The sequence below is a fragment of the Hirundo rustica genome, chromosome 2, assembly GCF_015227805.2.
Source record: "Hirundo rustica isolate bHirRus1 chromosome 2, bHirRus1.pri.v3, whole genome shotgun sequence".
NCBI lineage: Eukaryota > Metazoa > Chordata > Aves > Passeriformes > Hirundinidae > Hirundo > Hirundo rustica.
The window spans coordinates 56,251,638-56,270,517 of record NC_053451.1 but is presented as its reverse complement, the minus strand read 5'-3'; the positions used below and the strand labels follow the sequence as shown (position 1 = coordinate 56,270,517).

Sequence of the window (18,880 nt, the reverse complement as noted above, 5' to 3'; positions counted from 1 at the left end):
ATTTATAATTTAAAGCACAAAAAAGCAAATATGCTATCATAGCTTCAAGGCTTCTTATGAGTCAATGTCTCAATCAGAAGTCTGATGTAGGTTTATCATTCAGCTTTAGAGATTTACTTCTTGGTTTAGGTATTACTTGGTTGTTTCATTTTGAATTCCTTCTAATCCCTGTAGATTATCTTTTGTCATTTAAGAAAAATACACCACAACTCAATTTTGAGATGCTGTAGGACAGGCCTCAGCAACAGCAGCTATTTGCTTTCAAGGAACCAAGTTGAAACACCTTCTTAATTTACAAGATGGACATTCTGTGCTCCATATCTGTCCACACCAAAACAAAACGACCCTTCTGACACATTTGGCAAGAGATTTGAAGTATCAAACATATCAATTCACCATAGTAATAGTGGGTGAGAGTGAAAAATCCTCAGAAAGGCAAAAATGACTGGAGTAAGACACTCCATTGTACTTGGAGAATGTATGAGCAATGTAAGTGGAAAGGAAAGCCAGTGACCCTGACATTGGCTCCCACTTCCTACAGACACCAGACGTCTGGAGCAAGCAAACCTAGTCTACAAGGACAATACAAAGGCCTTCTGGTTCAGCGAGAATGACTTTCTAGAATACAAAGAAAGGAAAAAATACAAATGGAGGTCTTCTCACAATCTGATGAGGAATTAGCAGCACACCCACTTTAGTTAATCGCTCATACCATTCTTTTCCTTACTCCCTTTTATTGCTTCTACTCTTCAGACTCACCAACGGAAGGGTCGCTTTCCTGAACCCAAGCATTTATCATTCATCAGGAGTCCTCAAGCAAAGAACAGCACATGCTGAACCAAACTGGACAAATGGAAAAAGCACAGGAAACAAAGCTGAAGCAGAAGAACTCTAAGACATCATTCCAGGCTTAGAAACAGGATGCATTAGTTCATGCAGCATAACCTAGGTCGGCAAGTGTTGCATTTTGCCAACATTATCAGGACAGAAGTAGAACGAAGTTTGGAGCCTGTACTTCATGCAAGTAAGCACGCATGTAAGCAGAACTAATGAAGCTAAAATACAAACAGTTCACACCAAGCAATGAAAATACACTGAAATCTTGACATGCAATTTATACACACATAAAACATGCTAACCTAGGAAACCTAAAATTAACATCAAGCAGTTGCTTCTATTGCTTATAAATCTGGATGGTCTTGGCCTCGGCAGTTAGGCATCGATTGAAACAGTCACTTTCAAGGACATATGGCATCCCCACAACACTCCGTCTTACCAGCCAGACTCCACAAAACCCATTCCAGCTGGCCAAATGCTTCTCCACTAGCCACTTCTCCCTATGGCAGAGGGCCTCCAGCCATGAACCATTAAGAGAATAAACTTCCACCCCCTCCCAAGAAATTATACTGAAGGTAAAAGACACGCATACATTACTAGAAGCCTTTCTTCTAGGTAAAGGTTCAAAAAGTTCTGGTAGGTAAAGGTTTGAAATCTACACAGCAATGTGCTCCAAAAGGCAAACCTCAATCCAGTATTCCCAAGTTCTTCCCCTCATAGGGCTCTTATTGAGCCTTCTCTTTGGCATCTCTTTTCTATTACTGTAATCAGTTACTCCGTTAGGTGAATTAACTGGATTATCCTTCAAGAAAATCAATCTGCCACATCAATAGCAGCCACACTGACATTTCAGGTGTTTATTGCCATGTTTCAAACACACCTTTTTTTCAGTTTTAATTTTCAGAACAACCAGAAGCAAAAAGTTCTCATTTTCATGTTTCCTATCTGTGCCATCTTTGTAAAACCCACCACATCATACTTAAGAGAAAAAATTGCTTACTTCAACAAAAAAAAGTTGCACATTTCTTCAGACACAGTATTTCAAACCATTTCTTATCAGTTTGAAATTAAAAACAACCACTGTCTACCACTTGTAAAGAACAATCTCACAGAAACTAGTCACATTCCCTGACAGACACTATAATTAAATAGTATTCAGACATGGCTGGATCTTCTTTCATGAAGAAAAAAGCCTACTTTTCCCAGCAATTATTTTTGGTACATTTCTCCTGTGGTCACATTAGGAAGATGAGACTACCAATGATAGTTACTTCTTTTAACTCTTACTTCTGAAACAAAACACAAATCTTTCCAGCAATCTCATGATTTCTAAAATGGCTTTGTTTCTAACTCTTGCCTCTTCCTCAGAAGCAGACAACATAAATCAGTGGTGAAAAACATGCAACAGATGAGAAAAAAAATTAAAAGAAGTGTTACACATATGCTTGAACAATTCTGCAATGGAACAAACCATTTTAATAATGTAATTTTAAATGCATACCTTGGGTTAGAGTATATAATTTAGGATATAAAATGCTACAGTAAATATGTTTCATTTAATATGATTTGTCATATTATAATTGAGTTTTTTAAGAATGGTATCCAAGAAAATTGAAGTTTTTAGTAGAAAATGCATGGTTTAAGAACTTACAGCATACAATTTACAGAAACTCTACATATACATACTCTACTACAGACAATAATATACATAATCTGCTATAGACAACCAATACTTATACTTGCCCAGTTGTGAGCACAGACCTCACACTGCCAAGTTGCCTATGCCAAGTTGTGCACAGCTACAGAGCAATATCATTTGATGAATACGTGTGACTCTGGTGATCACAGCAACAAAAGCATGAGAAGGTTTGTCTGCATTCACAAAGGGTACAGACCTAATCCAGACCAACTTGACAGTAACTTTGAGAAAGTATTTTTAAAGAGTACCCGCAAATTCACAAAATCATAGGATTTTAAAGCCAAGCTAGAAGGATGGATGTCTGGGATTTAGGTAACTGCATGGCTCTTATATTGATCTGACTTATCTTCTGGCTAACATATACGTAAAAATCATCATTCAACAAAAAGGTATCCCAGGGCTTGGGTGAGTTTTTGTTCTTTATTGTTTGTCTTGCAATATAAAAACATTTAGAATATTTTAGATCATTTTATAATGTATATGTTTCTGAAACATTAACAATGGTCTAGTCTACCATGTTCTGAGATTGGAATAGAAGGAAACTTTTTAAAAACAAAATATATTAAAAAAAAAAAAAAAAACAAACCACCCAACCCTGAACAGGTTTCCTTAAACATCTCCCCAGATAAAAAGTATTGAGAGAAGATTACAAGGTTTGCTTAAATACTTAAATATCTAAGTATCAAGAAAAGCCTCTAATTGAAAATATGTATGAACACTTCATACAATTCCAATGTCCTTTAAAAAATTCTTTGGAGAACTTTTTCAGTGAAAATATTTTTATTCAATAACTTCACAGAAATAAAAAAAAAAGGTCCAAATATTTTAAGAATCTGGAGAGTAAACACACATAATAAAGAATCCACATTGGATTCTGATGGTCAAACAAATGCAGAATGTGAAGACAACTACACCTGTCTGCTATAACATACTAGTGTTTCTTTTTCCCCTTCCACAGATCACAGTGCTCTAGAAGCTGAAGGTATCTTGATGCAAATCATTATCTTCCATTTACATGTTAAATTCCAGTGAAATAACAAGACTGCTCAGTTTCTCCTCCAACACTAAGCAGCACTACAGATCTACACACCCCAAGGACAGTCAGTGAGACCTCCTGAAGAGGCTGACCCACGTCTTCCTGGCAAAATGGCAGCTCAAACAATTTTCAGTGCAGTGCTGCTCAGGATATGATGCACTTCATTATTAACAGGGTACAACTGCACAAGAACACAGAAATTATTAATCCTGCTTTGCTGCTCTGTTTTTCCATAAATCACTAAAAGCACTGAGGGTTTTGCCTGCTTTAAAGCATCACTGTTTTAAAATCACTTCAGAAGTTGGATGGACATCAGATACCAAGTCCTTCAACATTATCTTTTCTGCTCTTTGTTATAAAGCAGCCAGCAAAACAGAGCACCAATTCACAACAAGGCCTTTTAGCTACTATCCCATAAATGGGAAGAGGCAGTATTGCCAACAACTGCATATACTTGACTGACGCAGTGCACGCCTGACAGTATTTCAAAAATTAAAATCCCTTTCCCCACATGAAAGAAAGAAAAAAAGAAAGAAGAAAACCAAAACCAGCATCATGAACACTTCTTTCACAACTTCTACCCTCCCTCCTCTCTCTCCAATCAAATACAGGCTCAGAAACTCCTCTTTTTCCACAAGTAATTACAGAACTGGAAGGAGTCTCATACACTTGGAAAGAAAAAAAATAACATGGAGGCACATGCACGTCCTACACCAATCCCTGAACATTTATGAGCAATTCGACATTTCACCCAATTTGGGATATTAGGCCTACTACAGAAACACTTGGCAGTGCAATATGCTGATCCATTCTTAACATAATAACCTCATTCAGCAGATTAAAGAGGTACATTTATACCTTGAATTCATTTGGGTGCTACAGTAAATTATTTAACAAGTACTTAAAGTACGCAGTCATTAACTCATGGTTCCTTTTATTTTATTTTCACTTGGTCTTATTTTGAGAGACTCCAAGAAATGAGACTATAAAGGCAGCAATTGCTCTTTCTTTCACCAGTAGGTTTGCTTTGGGTTGTTTTATTAAAAAAAAAAAAAAAAAAAAAAAGCTTTGTATATTCTCATATGTGTACATACAGATAAGGAACATTAAGCATTTCAGATTGAAGGATTTCAAAAACAAATTAATCAAGATGTTCAGAGACATTTCAAGTTGAGGGAAGATCAAGGTTCTTCACTGAACAGCTTATAACATAAACAAACCATAATGGTAAATATAAATATTATATTATTACCATATTATAAACTATATACTATAAACATAAGTTATTACTATAAAATCCTTCCTTGACAGATTTCAGGGATGCTTATAGTCTGAGAATCCTCTATGAAGAGTGACATCAAGGGAGAATGACAATTAATACCATGCACAAGTTGCATATCCCTTTCTATATGACAGGCATTACAGCAACCCTCAAGAAATCCTGAAGGGAAAGAAAAGCATTCCAATTCCGTCAGGCTCAATCTGGAAGTACAAATTAAAATGCTGTTTATAGTCCACAGACAGACTTCCTCAGAAAAATATGGAATCTTTCATATGGTATAAAAACACATTATGATATTTCAACACACATACATCCAGTAAAATTATGAAGCTTAAAATAATCTTCCAGGAAATCTACAGAAGCCTTTTTTTCCCTTTGCTTATCCCAGCTCAGTGGCAATATATGCCAAACAAGTCACTCATTATTCAGATTCTGTCTGAGAAATTTTTGCTTTTCTTTAAAAAGAAAAGTATTTCAAAACTGCAGTCACAACAGACATCAAAGCAATCATACATGAATTACTGGGTTAATTTTTAATCACAGTCTTCCTTAATAGATCTAAGAGCACTAAATATATAGAAATGCAAGATTAGTATCATTACACTCTGATTTTTTGATTTCTAAAATTTCCTATACATAAGTTCACAGCCAGTCATCATCTCTCTGTCATCTATCCATGACTGTGATGGAATTGTGTGAAATGAAGGTCAGAGGGCATTTAAGAGGCATTTAAGTTTTCTCTCATCCTGACAGGGATTTCATCCCTCTACATTGCACAGACTTCAAAGTCAATGGAGAAACATTAAGAGCTATTTCTATAGCTTGTATTTGTTTACAAGGATTTAAAGGAAAACACCATTTATAAACCAGCATAAGCAACATTTAAAGGATACCAAATTCAGAACTTAACACTTTATGCAACTAAAAGGACTACTGACTAGATATGTAAGCACCAAAGACAATTAACACTCAGTTATCAGTAACTAGGACCTACAAGACAATGGATTACAAATAAAAGACTAACAACATCTGCAAAGAGATGGTGTAACTTACATTTGATCCACACCTTGTGATCTTACAGGGGGAATGAACCAAGTGTAACACTGAGAATAAAGAATCAACCATACAGTAATAGCACTGCATGCTGAAATTATGTTACCTGTGTAACTCATCATTAAAAGCTGCACTGCAGTACCACAGGAAAAAAGAACCCTATTATTAAATGCATTAAGATGCTAAGACTATTGTTGAATGTGTCCCCACATTTTCAGCAGCTTTCAGTACTATCCCTAGCACGTAGCACAGTACTTTGACACTGTTGCTTAAACAGCTGCTGGAAAAGTTCAAAACTCAGTAACACAACACACCAAGAAGTCAGAGTCCTGAAAACTTCCTGCCGATATCCATGCTAATTAAAACAACCAAACACACAGAAACAAAAAAATCTAAACAAGACCAAAAAGAGGAAAAAAGGAAAGACAAGACATACAAACAAGAAGGCTGGAAAAATACTTAAATCACACAGAAGCTCAACCAATATGCCTGGCCAAGTCATTTAACAAACTTAAGCAGAAGGTTATAAAACACTCTACAACCAACTTCCAGCTGCTATCAAATCTACACCTTACTAGAAGTACTGCCTGTATTTTTTAAGACTATGGTCCCATTCACTTAGTAGTAAGTTTATCTCCAAGTCTAAACTTAGAGAAGATCCTCTGCGGCCGGTTTCAGCAATTTATAAAATAGTACTTCTCTGCTACACTAAAAAGAATGGATTATTCAAAAGTATGCAAACAGATGAACAAGATATCCCTTAAATTTAATTAAAACAACTACAAAGTCATTTTCTGAGATTCTCCTTGAGGAAAAAAAAAGTACCAGTGGTAGGTGAGTTCATTCCTCCTTGAGGACTTCAGTAAGCTCCAAAACTGTGTTAAATTTCCAAGCCATAATGATAAACAAAACCCCCCAACTACTTCTTACTCTGTTCTTTTAGTGTATTACCAAAATTCTATACCCATTTCAGTCTGCACAATACCTACAAGCCCCAGCAAGGAAGGCTAATTATAAAGAGTAGTTTGTTTTGGTAGCCATCCTCTGTTGAACAAAGGAAAGTTACTGCTCTGGACCACCACTAACCCCTGCGCTGCAAGAACAAACAAATTCGGACAAGAACCTCAAGTCTGAATGCCTACAATTCTTAATTTTTCATCCTGATTGTCAAATGCCATCAACATAGGAAGCCTCACCAACACCTCAAAACAGCATAATAAACCATTAAACATGAAGGACAAACATCTAACAAGACCCAGTGGAGAAGAGTAGAAAAAAAAAACTCAGGAGCCATTTCTGGTACACAATAATGCCAAAATAACTTAAAGGAAGCATAATCAAACTAATTGTTTGCTCAAAGAAAACATTGAAAAAGTTTACTGTGACTTTTCTGTTTTAGCAAAAGAGGTTAATGATCTTACTTTTCCAAGTATTAAAAAATCATAAAAATGAACAAGTTCCTTTTATTAAACCATAATAATGTGTTTGAACATGATAAGTATAATTCTTCATCTCTGCACAGCACCAAAATCAGAAGTCCTCATTTAGTAGGTACTAGCAGGACACTTAGTCCATAAGGTAACCAACAAAGACAGAACACCTAAACTACCACCGGCTCCACCACTAACATGTATGGCATCTTTACAATCCCTGCCTGCCAAACATTTATAACCTATAAATATCTCTCTTGGGGAAGTCAATTCAGCTTCAGTGGAAGATGGAGATTTTTGCATATAACTGCAACCACAAACCAAATCCTGCTTCCAACACTGACAATGCACAATAGGTGTTTGGAGGCCTGCACAAAATGAGCTGATAAGGATTTCTACACCACTGACCGTAGCACGGTTACTAGCTTTGTTACCAAATTCCAAAGGCAGACAAAGAGTTAAAGTGTTCCCAGACATTAAAGCCAGAAGGATGATCAGGTGCTCCAATTTGATACCATAATTATGCTGCACTTCCATCATGCAATTCCTAACTCTGAATGCTTTAGAACAGGCTAAAATAAATAAAGTGCTATGTCTATCTCCAGGCACTCAGGAACATTTTCCGTCTTAGCTTTAGGCTACAAATTTCTGTACAACCATGCTGAGAATAAACTAGTTTCTTATTTACAGTCATCATTACCATGAAATAATTTACTGAGTAATCTTACCCTTAGTCCACCTTAATAGCAGTGCTTTTGGTGGCATAAATGCAGTAAATGAAAGGTATGGACCCACCTTAAGAAGTTTTCAGTCGTTTGTTAAAGTATAATATGTATTACAGTACATTTTAGACTCATAAATTAATTAATCAAAAGAATAGACAAAGAACCAGTGCATTAAATCAATGAGAACAAAGACACACTATTCTTTTCTAGTCATTTTTATGTTTCACCTACATTACAGTGCAAACCCAGATCACAAATTATTCTCAGAAAGGTCATACCAAGAATACACTTGCTATAATTGCACTGATATTCAGGCATGTGCAGTTTTTTGTTTAAAAGACCTTACTAGCAATACTACTGTTTACAATCTGATGTACTTCCTAAGCTGTTAGGAGACAGGTCTGAAAGGCTTATTTACTTTATTACCATCTGTAAGATGAATAGGTTATAGGGGGTCTTTTTGTAGCATAGGTGCGCTGACCACATGCCTTTTTATTTATGCCTAAGCAAGAGACATCAACATATTGGAGGTTGCTAGGTTGAGCTGGGGTTGTTTGTTTAGAGTTTTTTGGAGGGGATGGTGGTGTTTGTTTTTTAACTGTTTTCCCCTCCTACTCTGCTAACTTTGCTAGCTTACCACTGACTGATACAGTCGTTACTCAGTTCCCCATTATCTAGATCACAGTAACATACAAAGGCTGAAACACTTCACTACCAATCCATTTGTCGGTGGTCTTAATTCTAATTTTCAGATTAGCCTGTAAAGAATGCAAACCCTGAGACAGTAACAGATTGTTTTTCAACATCAAATACTTTAAAATCTTGTTTGCTCATTTTCACATACCCATACATAGATGGTTTCATATTTATGCATTGCTCTAATGAGCAACCAAAACTGCAGTGCTAAGGAATGGTTTCAGGAAATCAGCTGAAAAGATGAATTTCTCAGCATCTGCTTTAAGTGCTAAATTACTACTTTTACAACTCCCTGGTATCTGTAGGTTCTTCCTGTCTTCAAAGACAATGCAATACCAAGTACTGCAGCAACCCCTAGTTCAAAGTGTATCATGGCATGCAAAAAATGCATCTGTAAAAGACACCAGGAAAAGCTGCATCAAAAAAGATATTGCCACCTACAGCTGGTCAGCAGACATACAAGGTGCAGACCCTAAATTCCTCATTGTTCTTTACTTTGAGCAGAACTAACAAAGCCAATTCCACCAACAACAGGTATTTTACTCCATCAGACAAAGTGAGAAACTGGACTTGGTCAGCATGACACAACAGCAAGTATTTTCTTCAAAGTTTCTACTCACTTGACTTGCCATTAGTGAGGTTAATACTTTTGTCAAGTTCCACAGAAAGTTCAGCTGAAGATATGAACAGATTTTTTAAACAGTTCGTCTCCTAGAACTCAAATCATGCAGTTTTCAAAATGGTGGCAAGACTATAAGCAAGTTTAAAATATGCAAGACAGAAAATAACACCAGTGCCCCTAAGATGCAACTAAAAAAAAAAAACCATATAAATCTACGCCATTCCACTAGAAATCTTTTGTTGTACAATATCTATTCCCTTTCTCACCTAATACAGAGCAGCAAAACTTCCAGCAAACAAAAAAGCCCATATAAACTCTAAAACCGCTTACAAAATCAAAATAAGTATGCAAAATAGAATTTTGCACCAGAAATATAATTGAAGTTTCCAATTATGTCTTTCTTACTTAATTCACTACTGCTTAGCAAAATCTTAAAAAAATACTGAAATACATCTGTAAAAATCTCACTTGTAGCTGGTCAACCTTTCCACTACACAGCTGCATACCTGATGAACATTAACCCAGCTTCCTGACTGTACTTCACTTTGATACTTGTACTAGTTACTACTGCTAGAGATTTCTCAAAGGCTGCTCACAAGTTCTTTGATTGTCATTTTCAGCTTTATCTTCCATCCCCTCTACAGACTCAGCAACAAGTCAAAACACATATCCTACATAAAAAAATATTTCTAAAGGAATCTTTTAGTTACAATTTCTCTTAAAAAATGATGAGATTGTAGGATAATAAAAAATATTTTAAATTTCTATGCCGGTTTTGTGTTTACCATCATCTTTTCCTCCTTCAGCTTCGTTGGATAACATGCGCAAACAGGTGAACATAACTTGCACCAGCCTAAAGAATGCAAACAATTCTACAGGAAATGTTTCAAGGACTGGGAGGCAGTTATTAGTTCTCTTATCCTTCATTCACAAAATCTGCTTTTGAGTAATGGCAAACAAGTTATTTTTAAATTCACTTATAGCAGCCTTTATAAATGCTGTAAAATACATTAACTTTTAAAGTCTTCACTTTACAGTGAAGTCTTTAAGTCTTCACTTAAAAATAACTTAAGTCCATACAAAATCTTACTGCAAGCATGTACAGCAAAACATTGTCTATGAAGATGTAAAACTGATTTTGCAGCACTAAGTATAAATACACAAAAATATTCACTGCGATATAAACATCTTTTCTTCCATGCTTAAATATCAAATACGTGAAAATAAAAGCAATCCTGCTCTACAGTTCTAAAGATGAAATACTAAACCCAAAGGACCATGTCTAAAATTAGCAAGATTTAATAACTGTAGTGAATAAAACAAGGTAAAGAACCTATGCAAGATCTATGCAATGAGTCCATACCATGGCTCAAGCTAAGGAAAAAGAAAAAAAAAGTATTTAACAATCAAAAAACTGGCCTGCATTTTTGTAGACCAAAAAATTACGTGATGATGAATCTACCAACACACAGACATCTGTGGCACACCCAACAGGCTCAAGAAAGGCTAGTCAGAAGAACTGCAGGTGTTTAGTGACTTTGTTGAGGTTTTCGGTTTTTTGTTCGGCAGTTTGATTGTTATTTTTTCAATACAGAAAGTACAGAGCGTATTATTTGTATCCTCTCTTTATTTATTAACATTTGCAAATTAATTTTCCATACGGCGTTCTGCCAAGCAGCTCATTCTTAATATCTAATCTTCACTATGACATCAAATAAAAGTCATTCATACTAGAGAAATAAAGGTTACGGTTCTCAAAGCAGATACACTCGACACTGTCTATATTTAAAAGGCCATGCCCTGATAACAGGCATAGAAAGAGCTGTAAATGGTGTTCTAAAAACTGAACAGACTTAAAGATACTGGCACGGCCTTAAATGCAGTTATATACAGGTTTAAGGAAAGCTGGGAGTTAATCTATACAAGGTATTACATGGGTCAGATGTTTTTTCAAAGGCACGCTAAATGGAATTTTACAGCTTCTTTGCTGGCCCAATTATGTCATCACTCACTTCTTTTCTCCTACCTTTTCCTTCGCCAGGTTTAGAATCACTTGGGATGTATTGACAGAAATCTTCACTGATATATGCATGTGCAGATAAGGCCAAGAGAAATGGGGATTTCAAACACACATATTTACAATACACCTGCTTCTGAAATACAAGTACACTACACTACCCTTTTACAGTACACTACCCTTTACCTCCCTGTAAAAGAGGGGATAATCTTACAAGCCAGCAAAAAAATCTAACTAGAGAGATCCCACGACCAGAAAAGTGGGGAGCCAAGCAGAATAACAATGTATCTTGCACTGCCTTTAGTGAGTAACAAACTCTAAATTCCAGCCCTAAATTCCAGTGAAGGTGACAATAGAAGTGCCATGCCCTGAGATCCCCTGGAAGCGGAAACAGAAGCAATTTCACTGGGTTTTTAATGTCACAGACAAATATACAGGGCGAGTGTGCTGCTGTAAATTGTCTGACTGTACACAAAAGTGATGGCCACTACTGCCATACAAAAAAAAACAACCCAATTATTTTTGGTCTCCATTTAATAGAGTCATATCCTGCTTTGTGTAAAGAATATAAATGGTTTTCCAACTGCAGCTAAACAAAAGTGTGGTCTACCTGGAGATGACAGATTGAACAAAGACGCAACGTGCACAGGAGAAGAAAGGATATGATCTTTGGCTAGCCAAACTGCAGAGGAAGAAGGTATTTCTGGCTATTGTTACCCTGAGGGATTTAAACATTCTGGAAAAACTACCAATCCTGTCAAACTGTTAACATATGCTCTTAAAATCAGGGTACAGACATATTCTAGATGTCATTTTCCAAAACACTGAGTATCAATAAGCTTATAATTCTCCTACTCAGCTAGGATCCCCTGAAAGCTTAGGGGGATTTTTTAGTTGATAAAAGAAAACACAACCAAAAAAACACAACAACCACACACCAACAAAAACAAATAACACCATCAAACACCAGTGAGACCTGTGAAGAGAAGAATTAGTGCCTTGGTTGACAAAATTCAAATGAAAGAAAACCAAAAATCATTTCTGAAAAACTGCTAGTAGCATAATGGTGACACTGTTGGGTTTAACACTTCAATCTGTCTTCTACCACCTTCATGTACTTATTGACTAAAAAAACATGATCAGAATGCAACAGTGTTGGAACTTGTCTTCTAGCACTCCTGGAAGACAAGCTGCTACTCATTACAGCTCTCTGGCATCTTAGAAATATGTGATGAAAGCCACTACGGCAGTCAACACCTTATGATCAACATAGTCAGAGACTGCTGATAGAATTAGGATTTTCAATATTAAGAAAATAATCCAGCCTCTCCCAGCAACCCATTTTATTTAAAAAAAAATAAATAAATAAAGTCTGGCCATTGGTATCACTCCTGATTTAAGTTATGGCATCAAGAAGATATTTAAAAAGTGCTTCACTTCCCATTGTTACAGCACTTTTCCCACCTTGTGTTTAGTGCCTTATTTTGTCTCCTCACCCTAGTCTCAGTTTTTCTGGTGTTTTCTGTTCGGCTTCACATTCTCAAGGCAGGTTATTTATCTTAAAAGTTACTTCTCCCATTAATGTAGCTTCCTAGACAGGAAGTTCTCTGGAAGAAGAACCAGTCTTCCTGGCCACCTGCAAACCTGTATCACAAGAGGTCCTCAACATATTGAGGACTTCCCACACATAATTAATATCAAACCATCACACTTAAAAATTGATGTTTCAATCAATTCAGCCTGTACACACAATGGTCTCAACTTCTCTGCATACACTGTCAAAGAAATGAGAATATTCACATGCACATACTATTAAGACCAGGCAGTGGTCATTTGCTTGAAAAGGTGAAGGTGAAAGAACAGATATAGTTGGAACTGGTGAAAATGGGAAAAGAAAATATGCAGTTTTCTTACTCTAACTGCACAGAATTGGTGCACCAGATTCAAAGGCTGACCACCTTTGGTCAACCTTTCAGGCTCCGGCAGGCCTGAGCAGATCTCACCACGCTTTGAAGGAAAGCCATCAAGCCCAGAAGTACCCCAGGTTCAATTCTAAGAGCCACAACAACGTTGCTGAATATCCTTTATCCCACCATGCTCATTTGCCTAAAGCTTCTCTTGGCTGTCAAAAAGGATTTAAATACACCACAGAAACGCAACTGGTTCAACTTTAGTCAAGTCAACAGTTTAAAAAGAGAATTTAAGGCAAGATGAAGTCTAGGCTTATGGGGAAAAAAATACATCTAAGAATAAATATTATTTCCATATAATAAATAGTCTAAACTGCAATCACCACTAGTATACCCACACTCTACAGTATTCTTGTCTTCTTCAACACAATGGGAATACACCCTCTGAACAGATTGTTAAGCACAGTTTACCCACATGGTAGTTTCAAAGCATAATCAATACAATCCACCCCTCAAGAGAAAAACGGGTTCTTTAATACAATATCTGCATGTGCTGAGACCTGAGAAATAGTGTTTTAATTAGACAGAAACATCACACTGCTTCATTTCACAGAATGGCTGTAACAAGACTTGCAAGTTAGTGCAAATCCAACTATCAGAGTCCATCTTTTAATAAAGTTACGGGCAGTCTTACCTCTCATCCTCACCATCTACAAGGGGCGTTGTCAACGGCAGCACCTTCAATGGGAAGAGGGACGCCGAGGAAGGCATGTTGCTGCTACCGCCATCTGAAGTGGCCGATGCTCCACCACTGCTCTCGACGCCAGCAGCTTGAGGTAAACCCACCAAGGAAGGTTCCGTGGGGCGTCTGCCGTCTTCGATTTGGCTTGCAATGGACTGAGCTAGTGATTGTGCAGGGAACTGGGTAGAGCTTAGTGGCATCTGCTGGGGCACACTCTGTGCCACTGGCATACCTATACTTGTTGATATCAAAGGAGGCTGACTAACGCTCTGAGCCAAATTGCCATTCTGCACAGCCGAAGTCTGTGCTATATTCTGTGGCTGTCCCAAACCTACAGAAGCAGAAGGTATGCCAGGAGGCACAGCTGAACCAGCTTGACTTGGTGCAGGAACAGTACTAGCAGAGGGTATAGGGCTTACCGCAGGCAGCTGCTGGCCAGTCATCCCCTGGACTACAGATTCCACTCCTTGTGCCTGTGGCTGTACAGGTAACAAGGTGTTTTGCTGAGCAATGACCATTTGTTGAGGAAGGCCTGCAGCGCTAGCCTGTAATCCCTGCTGCATTATTCCTGTCTGCACAGGCTGCACTACTTGGGAAGATGGAGGAGCAGCCGTTGATGGCATAACTGGAGGTGGAATTTGGTTTGCAGCAGATGGTGGTTGCACCACAGCAGCTACGCTTCCTTGCTGCCCAACATTTAGTATTTGACCACCGGCAGCTACACCTGGTATTGCTGCTGGAGCGTGCGCAACAGGCTGAGCTGGGGCAGCAGCTGGATGTGCTTGCACTGAAGGCTGCATGCCTTGCGCCTGGGCAACAGGAACCGGTTGCCCGGTTCCTACTCCTGTAGAACTCGGCTGCATGGCAGGGGCTGGAGTCTGAAGGATCTGCTGATGTTGAATGTAGTCTGGCATAGCCCCCGTGACAGAGTTCTGGTTCACCGGCTTAACGTGACCCGCGGCCATCTGCGTAGGAACCGGCTGCTGTTGCTGCTGCTGTTGTCCGTACTGCAACTGCTGCTGCTGCACCACTGGCAAGGTCTGCACAGGCTGGGTGGGCTGCGAATACGGCAGCTGCTGCTGAGCCATACTCTGAAGGGCAGGTTGCTGGTGGCCCAGAGATGGGGATACACCTAGGATATTAACCGGGCCTGGTTGAACCCCAGTAACAGTGGTTAGACTGGCCTGTGCAGGAGGTTGGACCCCTGGCTTCTGCTGTGGATAGTTTACTTCTTGAGAATGCAGCTGGACTTGTGCAAGCTGTGATTGAGAAACACTCTGTGGTATACTAGATGCTGGAATTGCTGGAGGAGCAGCACTGCTAAAATCCATCTGCTGCGGACCCACACCTTGAAACGCTTGCTGCTGTACCACAGTAGGTGCTCCCATTTCTCCACTTCCCACACTTTCTGTATAGTGACTCAGTGTGCTTACATTGCTGCTAACAGAACTCCCACTGGTGCTCTCCCTTTCAGAAGTCACTTCAAGCGGGTTTTGTTTTATCGTCTCTACTGCTTTGTTTACTGCTACTCCCTCCGAAACTGCAACAGTGTTTTCTTTATCATAGAATTCAGTGCATGTCCATCTACCTTTCTTGAAAGGTTCAGAACTAGAATCTAATTTTACAACCCTAAACCTTGATGTGCCAGATGCAGGCTGCTGCTGGCTGGATCCCACTGCCATTCCTGCAGTTGGATTAGTAACATTGTTAATGACACTAGAGGAAGCACTCGTACCATTGCCAACACCACTCAAGATATTCACATTAGGACTGCTGCTAGTTCCAGACAAAGCATTTACATTACCAGTACTAATGATGTTGCTTAAATTTATAGTACCAAGCACGTTGCTTGCCATGCTAGAACTGCCACCACCAATATTATTTAAGGTACTAGTTCCAGCAGCAGGACTTATACCTAAATTGCCAGGAGTACTTGTAGTGCGGATATTAGACATGGCAGATGCCGGGGAACCAGTGGATGATGCAGCAGAAACTGGTGCAATTGATATAACATTGTCAGAGCTTCCAGTTGTTGATAGTTTTCTAAACGATGGACTGGGCGGTGGTCCTCCAGAAACTGGGGCACTGCCCACCCCAGGATGTGATGGATGATGGTGTCCGTGATGGTGGTGGTGAAGATGGTGGTGATGATGAACATGATGGGGATGAACACTTCCATTGATCACAGCACTCTGCTGTGGGTGATGAGGCAGAGGAGCATGCTGCTGAGGAAGATGAGGCTGGTTTGGAGAAACAGCCCCAGGAGTCTCTGCCTCTTGGAAGTTATTTAGAGTCTCTTCAGAAGAACTCCTCTCAGGTTCTCCCAAGTCAGTGGCTCTGGATAAAGACACATCCAATATTTCTGAAGATGACAGGTCTTCAGTGTGAGATTCATCCAGGTCATCATAGCTTTCAGTATCCTCGGCTATGCTGTTATTAGAGCTCATACTAGCGGATATTTGAGCAGGGGTCACACTGGTAATTTGAAAGCCACTTTTCTTTTTCATTTGAGCTCCGGTCTGTGCAAGGGGCTGTGGCTGGAGCTGAGACTGCGAGAGGAGGTTCAGGCTTTGTGGATGAGGGGGAGTCGGCTGTGGACCCGCTGTTGAAGCTGCTGCAGGAGATGGAGGCGGCGGCTGAACCAGCAAAGGCGGCTGATAATCCTCGGCAGAGAGGGCAGCGCTCCCAACGCCGGTACCTGGTGCAGTGGGAGCAGTAACGCAGCTGCTGCCGCTGCTACTGCTGCTGCCCCTTCTAGGAAACATCGCCGGGTGCGCCATCTTCCTAGCACTAATGTCTGCGGCTGAGTCAGGCTGGTGCATTGTATCGGGTGTATTTTAAGAGTGCAATCCCCCGGTATGGAAAGAGACAGACAGACAGACACACACACACAGTTAGCCGCGCGCTCAGGGCAGGGCAGACACCACCACGCACAGCCCCCCCCCGACTCCCGCAGCGCACGGGCTGAGGCGGCTCGGCACCGCCGCTCACCACCAACCCCCTCCCCTCCTCCCTCCCTCCGAGACAGGGAGGGGGCGAGCACCGGTCCTCCGCCGCCTCTGAATGTGACACTTTCAATCCTCCGCCATTCACTTTCTTTCTCCCTACCACCCTCCCCCCCCCCGCCTCCCTTTGATTTCTACCACCACCTCCCTGCTCGGCCGCCCCCCCTCTTCCCCAGGCCCCCGACTGCGCCTCTCCCGGGAGGGCAGCCAGCCGGCCGCCCCGGGGGCGAGCCCCTTCCTCCTCGCCGCGGAGGCTCCGCCGGGCGCCGCGGCTCGCCGGCAGCCGGCAGCACCGCCCTCCCTCCCTCCCTCCCTCCTCGCCGGGGCGAGGGCAGCCGGCGGGCCCGCAGGGCAGCCCGGCGAGGCGGCCGGCGCCCCTCGCCATCACCGCTCTTAGGAGTAGAAGGAGGAGGAGGAAGGCGCGGATACGTACAGGACTGGCGCACAGCAGGGCGGCAGCGGCAGGCTGAGCCGGGCAGGGACATCCCCGTCAGTAGCAGCCATGGAGCTGAATCATTTTGTGTATTAGAGAGACGGAATAAGGACGGAAGAACAGCAGCTGCAGCAACCCGACAAGAGAGTCCATGAAAAGGAGAGGGAGGAAGGGGGAGCCAGCCAGGCAGCCTCTCTCTCCTCCCTGTGTCTGGCTGTCTCTGGAGGAGGCTCCGCTCCGCACGCTCTTCCTTCCCCCTCCGCCGCCTCCTCCCCCTTTATAACAGGCGGCACCCGCTCGTCCTCCGCAGAACCGCGCCTGGAATCCGTCCTCCTCCTCCCGCGTGTGCGTCCGCCCCGTCCTTTCTTCCCTCAGGGTCTACTCCCGGCTTCCCCGCCGCCGCGGGTCTCTCCCTCCCTGCGCCTGCCCCGTCTCCTCACGGAGCGCTGGAGGAGGCGCCGCGGGGGGGAGGAGGGGAGCGCTCGCCAAAGGGGAGGGCGGGCGAGAGACAACGTAAGATGGCGGCGGCGGCCGCGCACGCGCGCCCCGCCGGCAGACATAAAGCCCGTCTGGCCGGGGCCGGCGGAAATGGGGTTCGGCTCGCGTGGCGGAAATGGCCGAGCGGCGCCGAGCCCGCGGCGGGCGGGGGCGTCCCGGCTGGGGAGGGGGCGAGGCCACGGCCACGGCGACCGGCCACTCTGCTCCCCGGCCGCGTCGTGTACCCGCCAGGTGCCCCCTCTCTGCCCGCAGCATGACTGTGCCTCACATGACCTGCCGCCGCCGCCTCCCTCCCCCTCTCCTCAGCTCCGCTGCAGATTTATTCAAGTTATCCATCACCTTCTCTCTTTCCTCCCCTCCCTCGGTCCAGAATATTCCTGCTCGCTCCTTTCCCCGCGCACGGGGAGGAAAGCCGAGTGTGCGCGCATCCCCCTTGCTCGGGGCCGCCCTTCCCTTTGTGCCCGGGGCGGGCGGCTCGCCCGGCGCCCCGCTCCATCCCATCCCCGGCGGGGGTCGCCGCCCACCCCGCAGGCGCCCTCAGCACCGCCGGGCTCGGGGCAGCGGTGCCCGCAGGTCCTGGGGACTCGTTCGTCTGCATCCACATGCGGCGTGTCAATGTGTGTGTGTGTGTGGAGAAGCTTCTCATGAAAGCTCCAGACGAACCCTACCGAAACACTGATAGATAAAATAAAATAATAATAATAATAATAATAATAATAAAACACCTTACTACATGGGATCGAGGTGAAATCAACGGACCTTCCTTCACTGTTCCAGTGCCGGCACCCTCAGAGCCAGGCGGCAAAGCTCAACACGCCCACCACAGCGAGGCTTACTCCATCCTATCCCATTCCATCGTTCCATCCCATCCCAAACGGAGCTAGCTTCTCCCCTT

The 18,880-nt window shown here is 42.0% G+C and overlaps 1 protein-coding gene across 6 annotated transcripts in view; it reads right to left on the bottom strand.

Moving 5' to 3' along the window:
- Window positions 1–18,020, bottom strand: part of TSC22D1 (TSC22 domain family member 1) — a 92,290-nt gene extending 74,270 nt beyond the window's left edge. For 5 of the 6 annotated variants that reach the window (XR_005699348.2, XR_005699347.2, XM_040054536.1 and 2 more), the window contains exons 1-2: window positions 17,488–18,020; window positions 14,002–16,862 (exon numbers count right to left, since the gene is read on the bottom strand). Coding sequence is in view for 4 of the 6 variants with exons in the window: in XM_040054536.1 (XP_039910470.1) it covers window positions 14,002–16,829 (2,828 nt within the window). In the remaining 2 variants the exon portion in view is untranslated. Of the gene's footprint in view, window positions 1–14,001; window positions 16,872–17,487 lie in introns of those variants that run through there. The other variant, XM_040054535.1, reaches the window with a different exon arrangement.
- Between the last annotated feature and the right edge of the window lie 860 nt (window positions 18,021–18,880).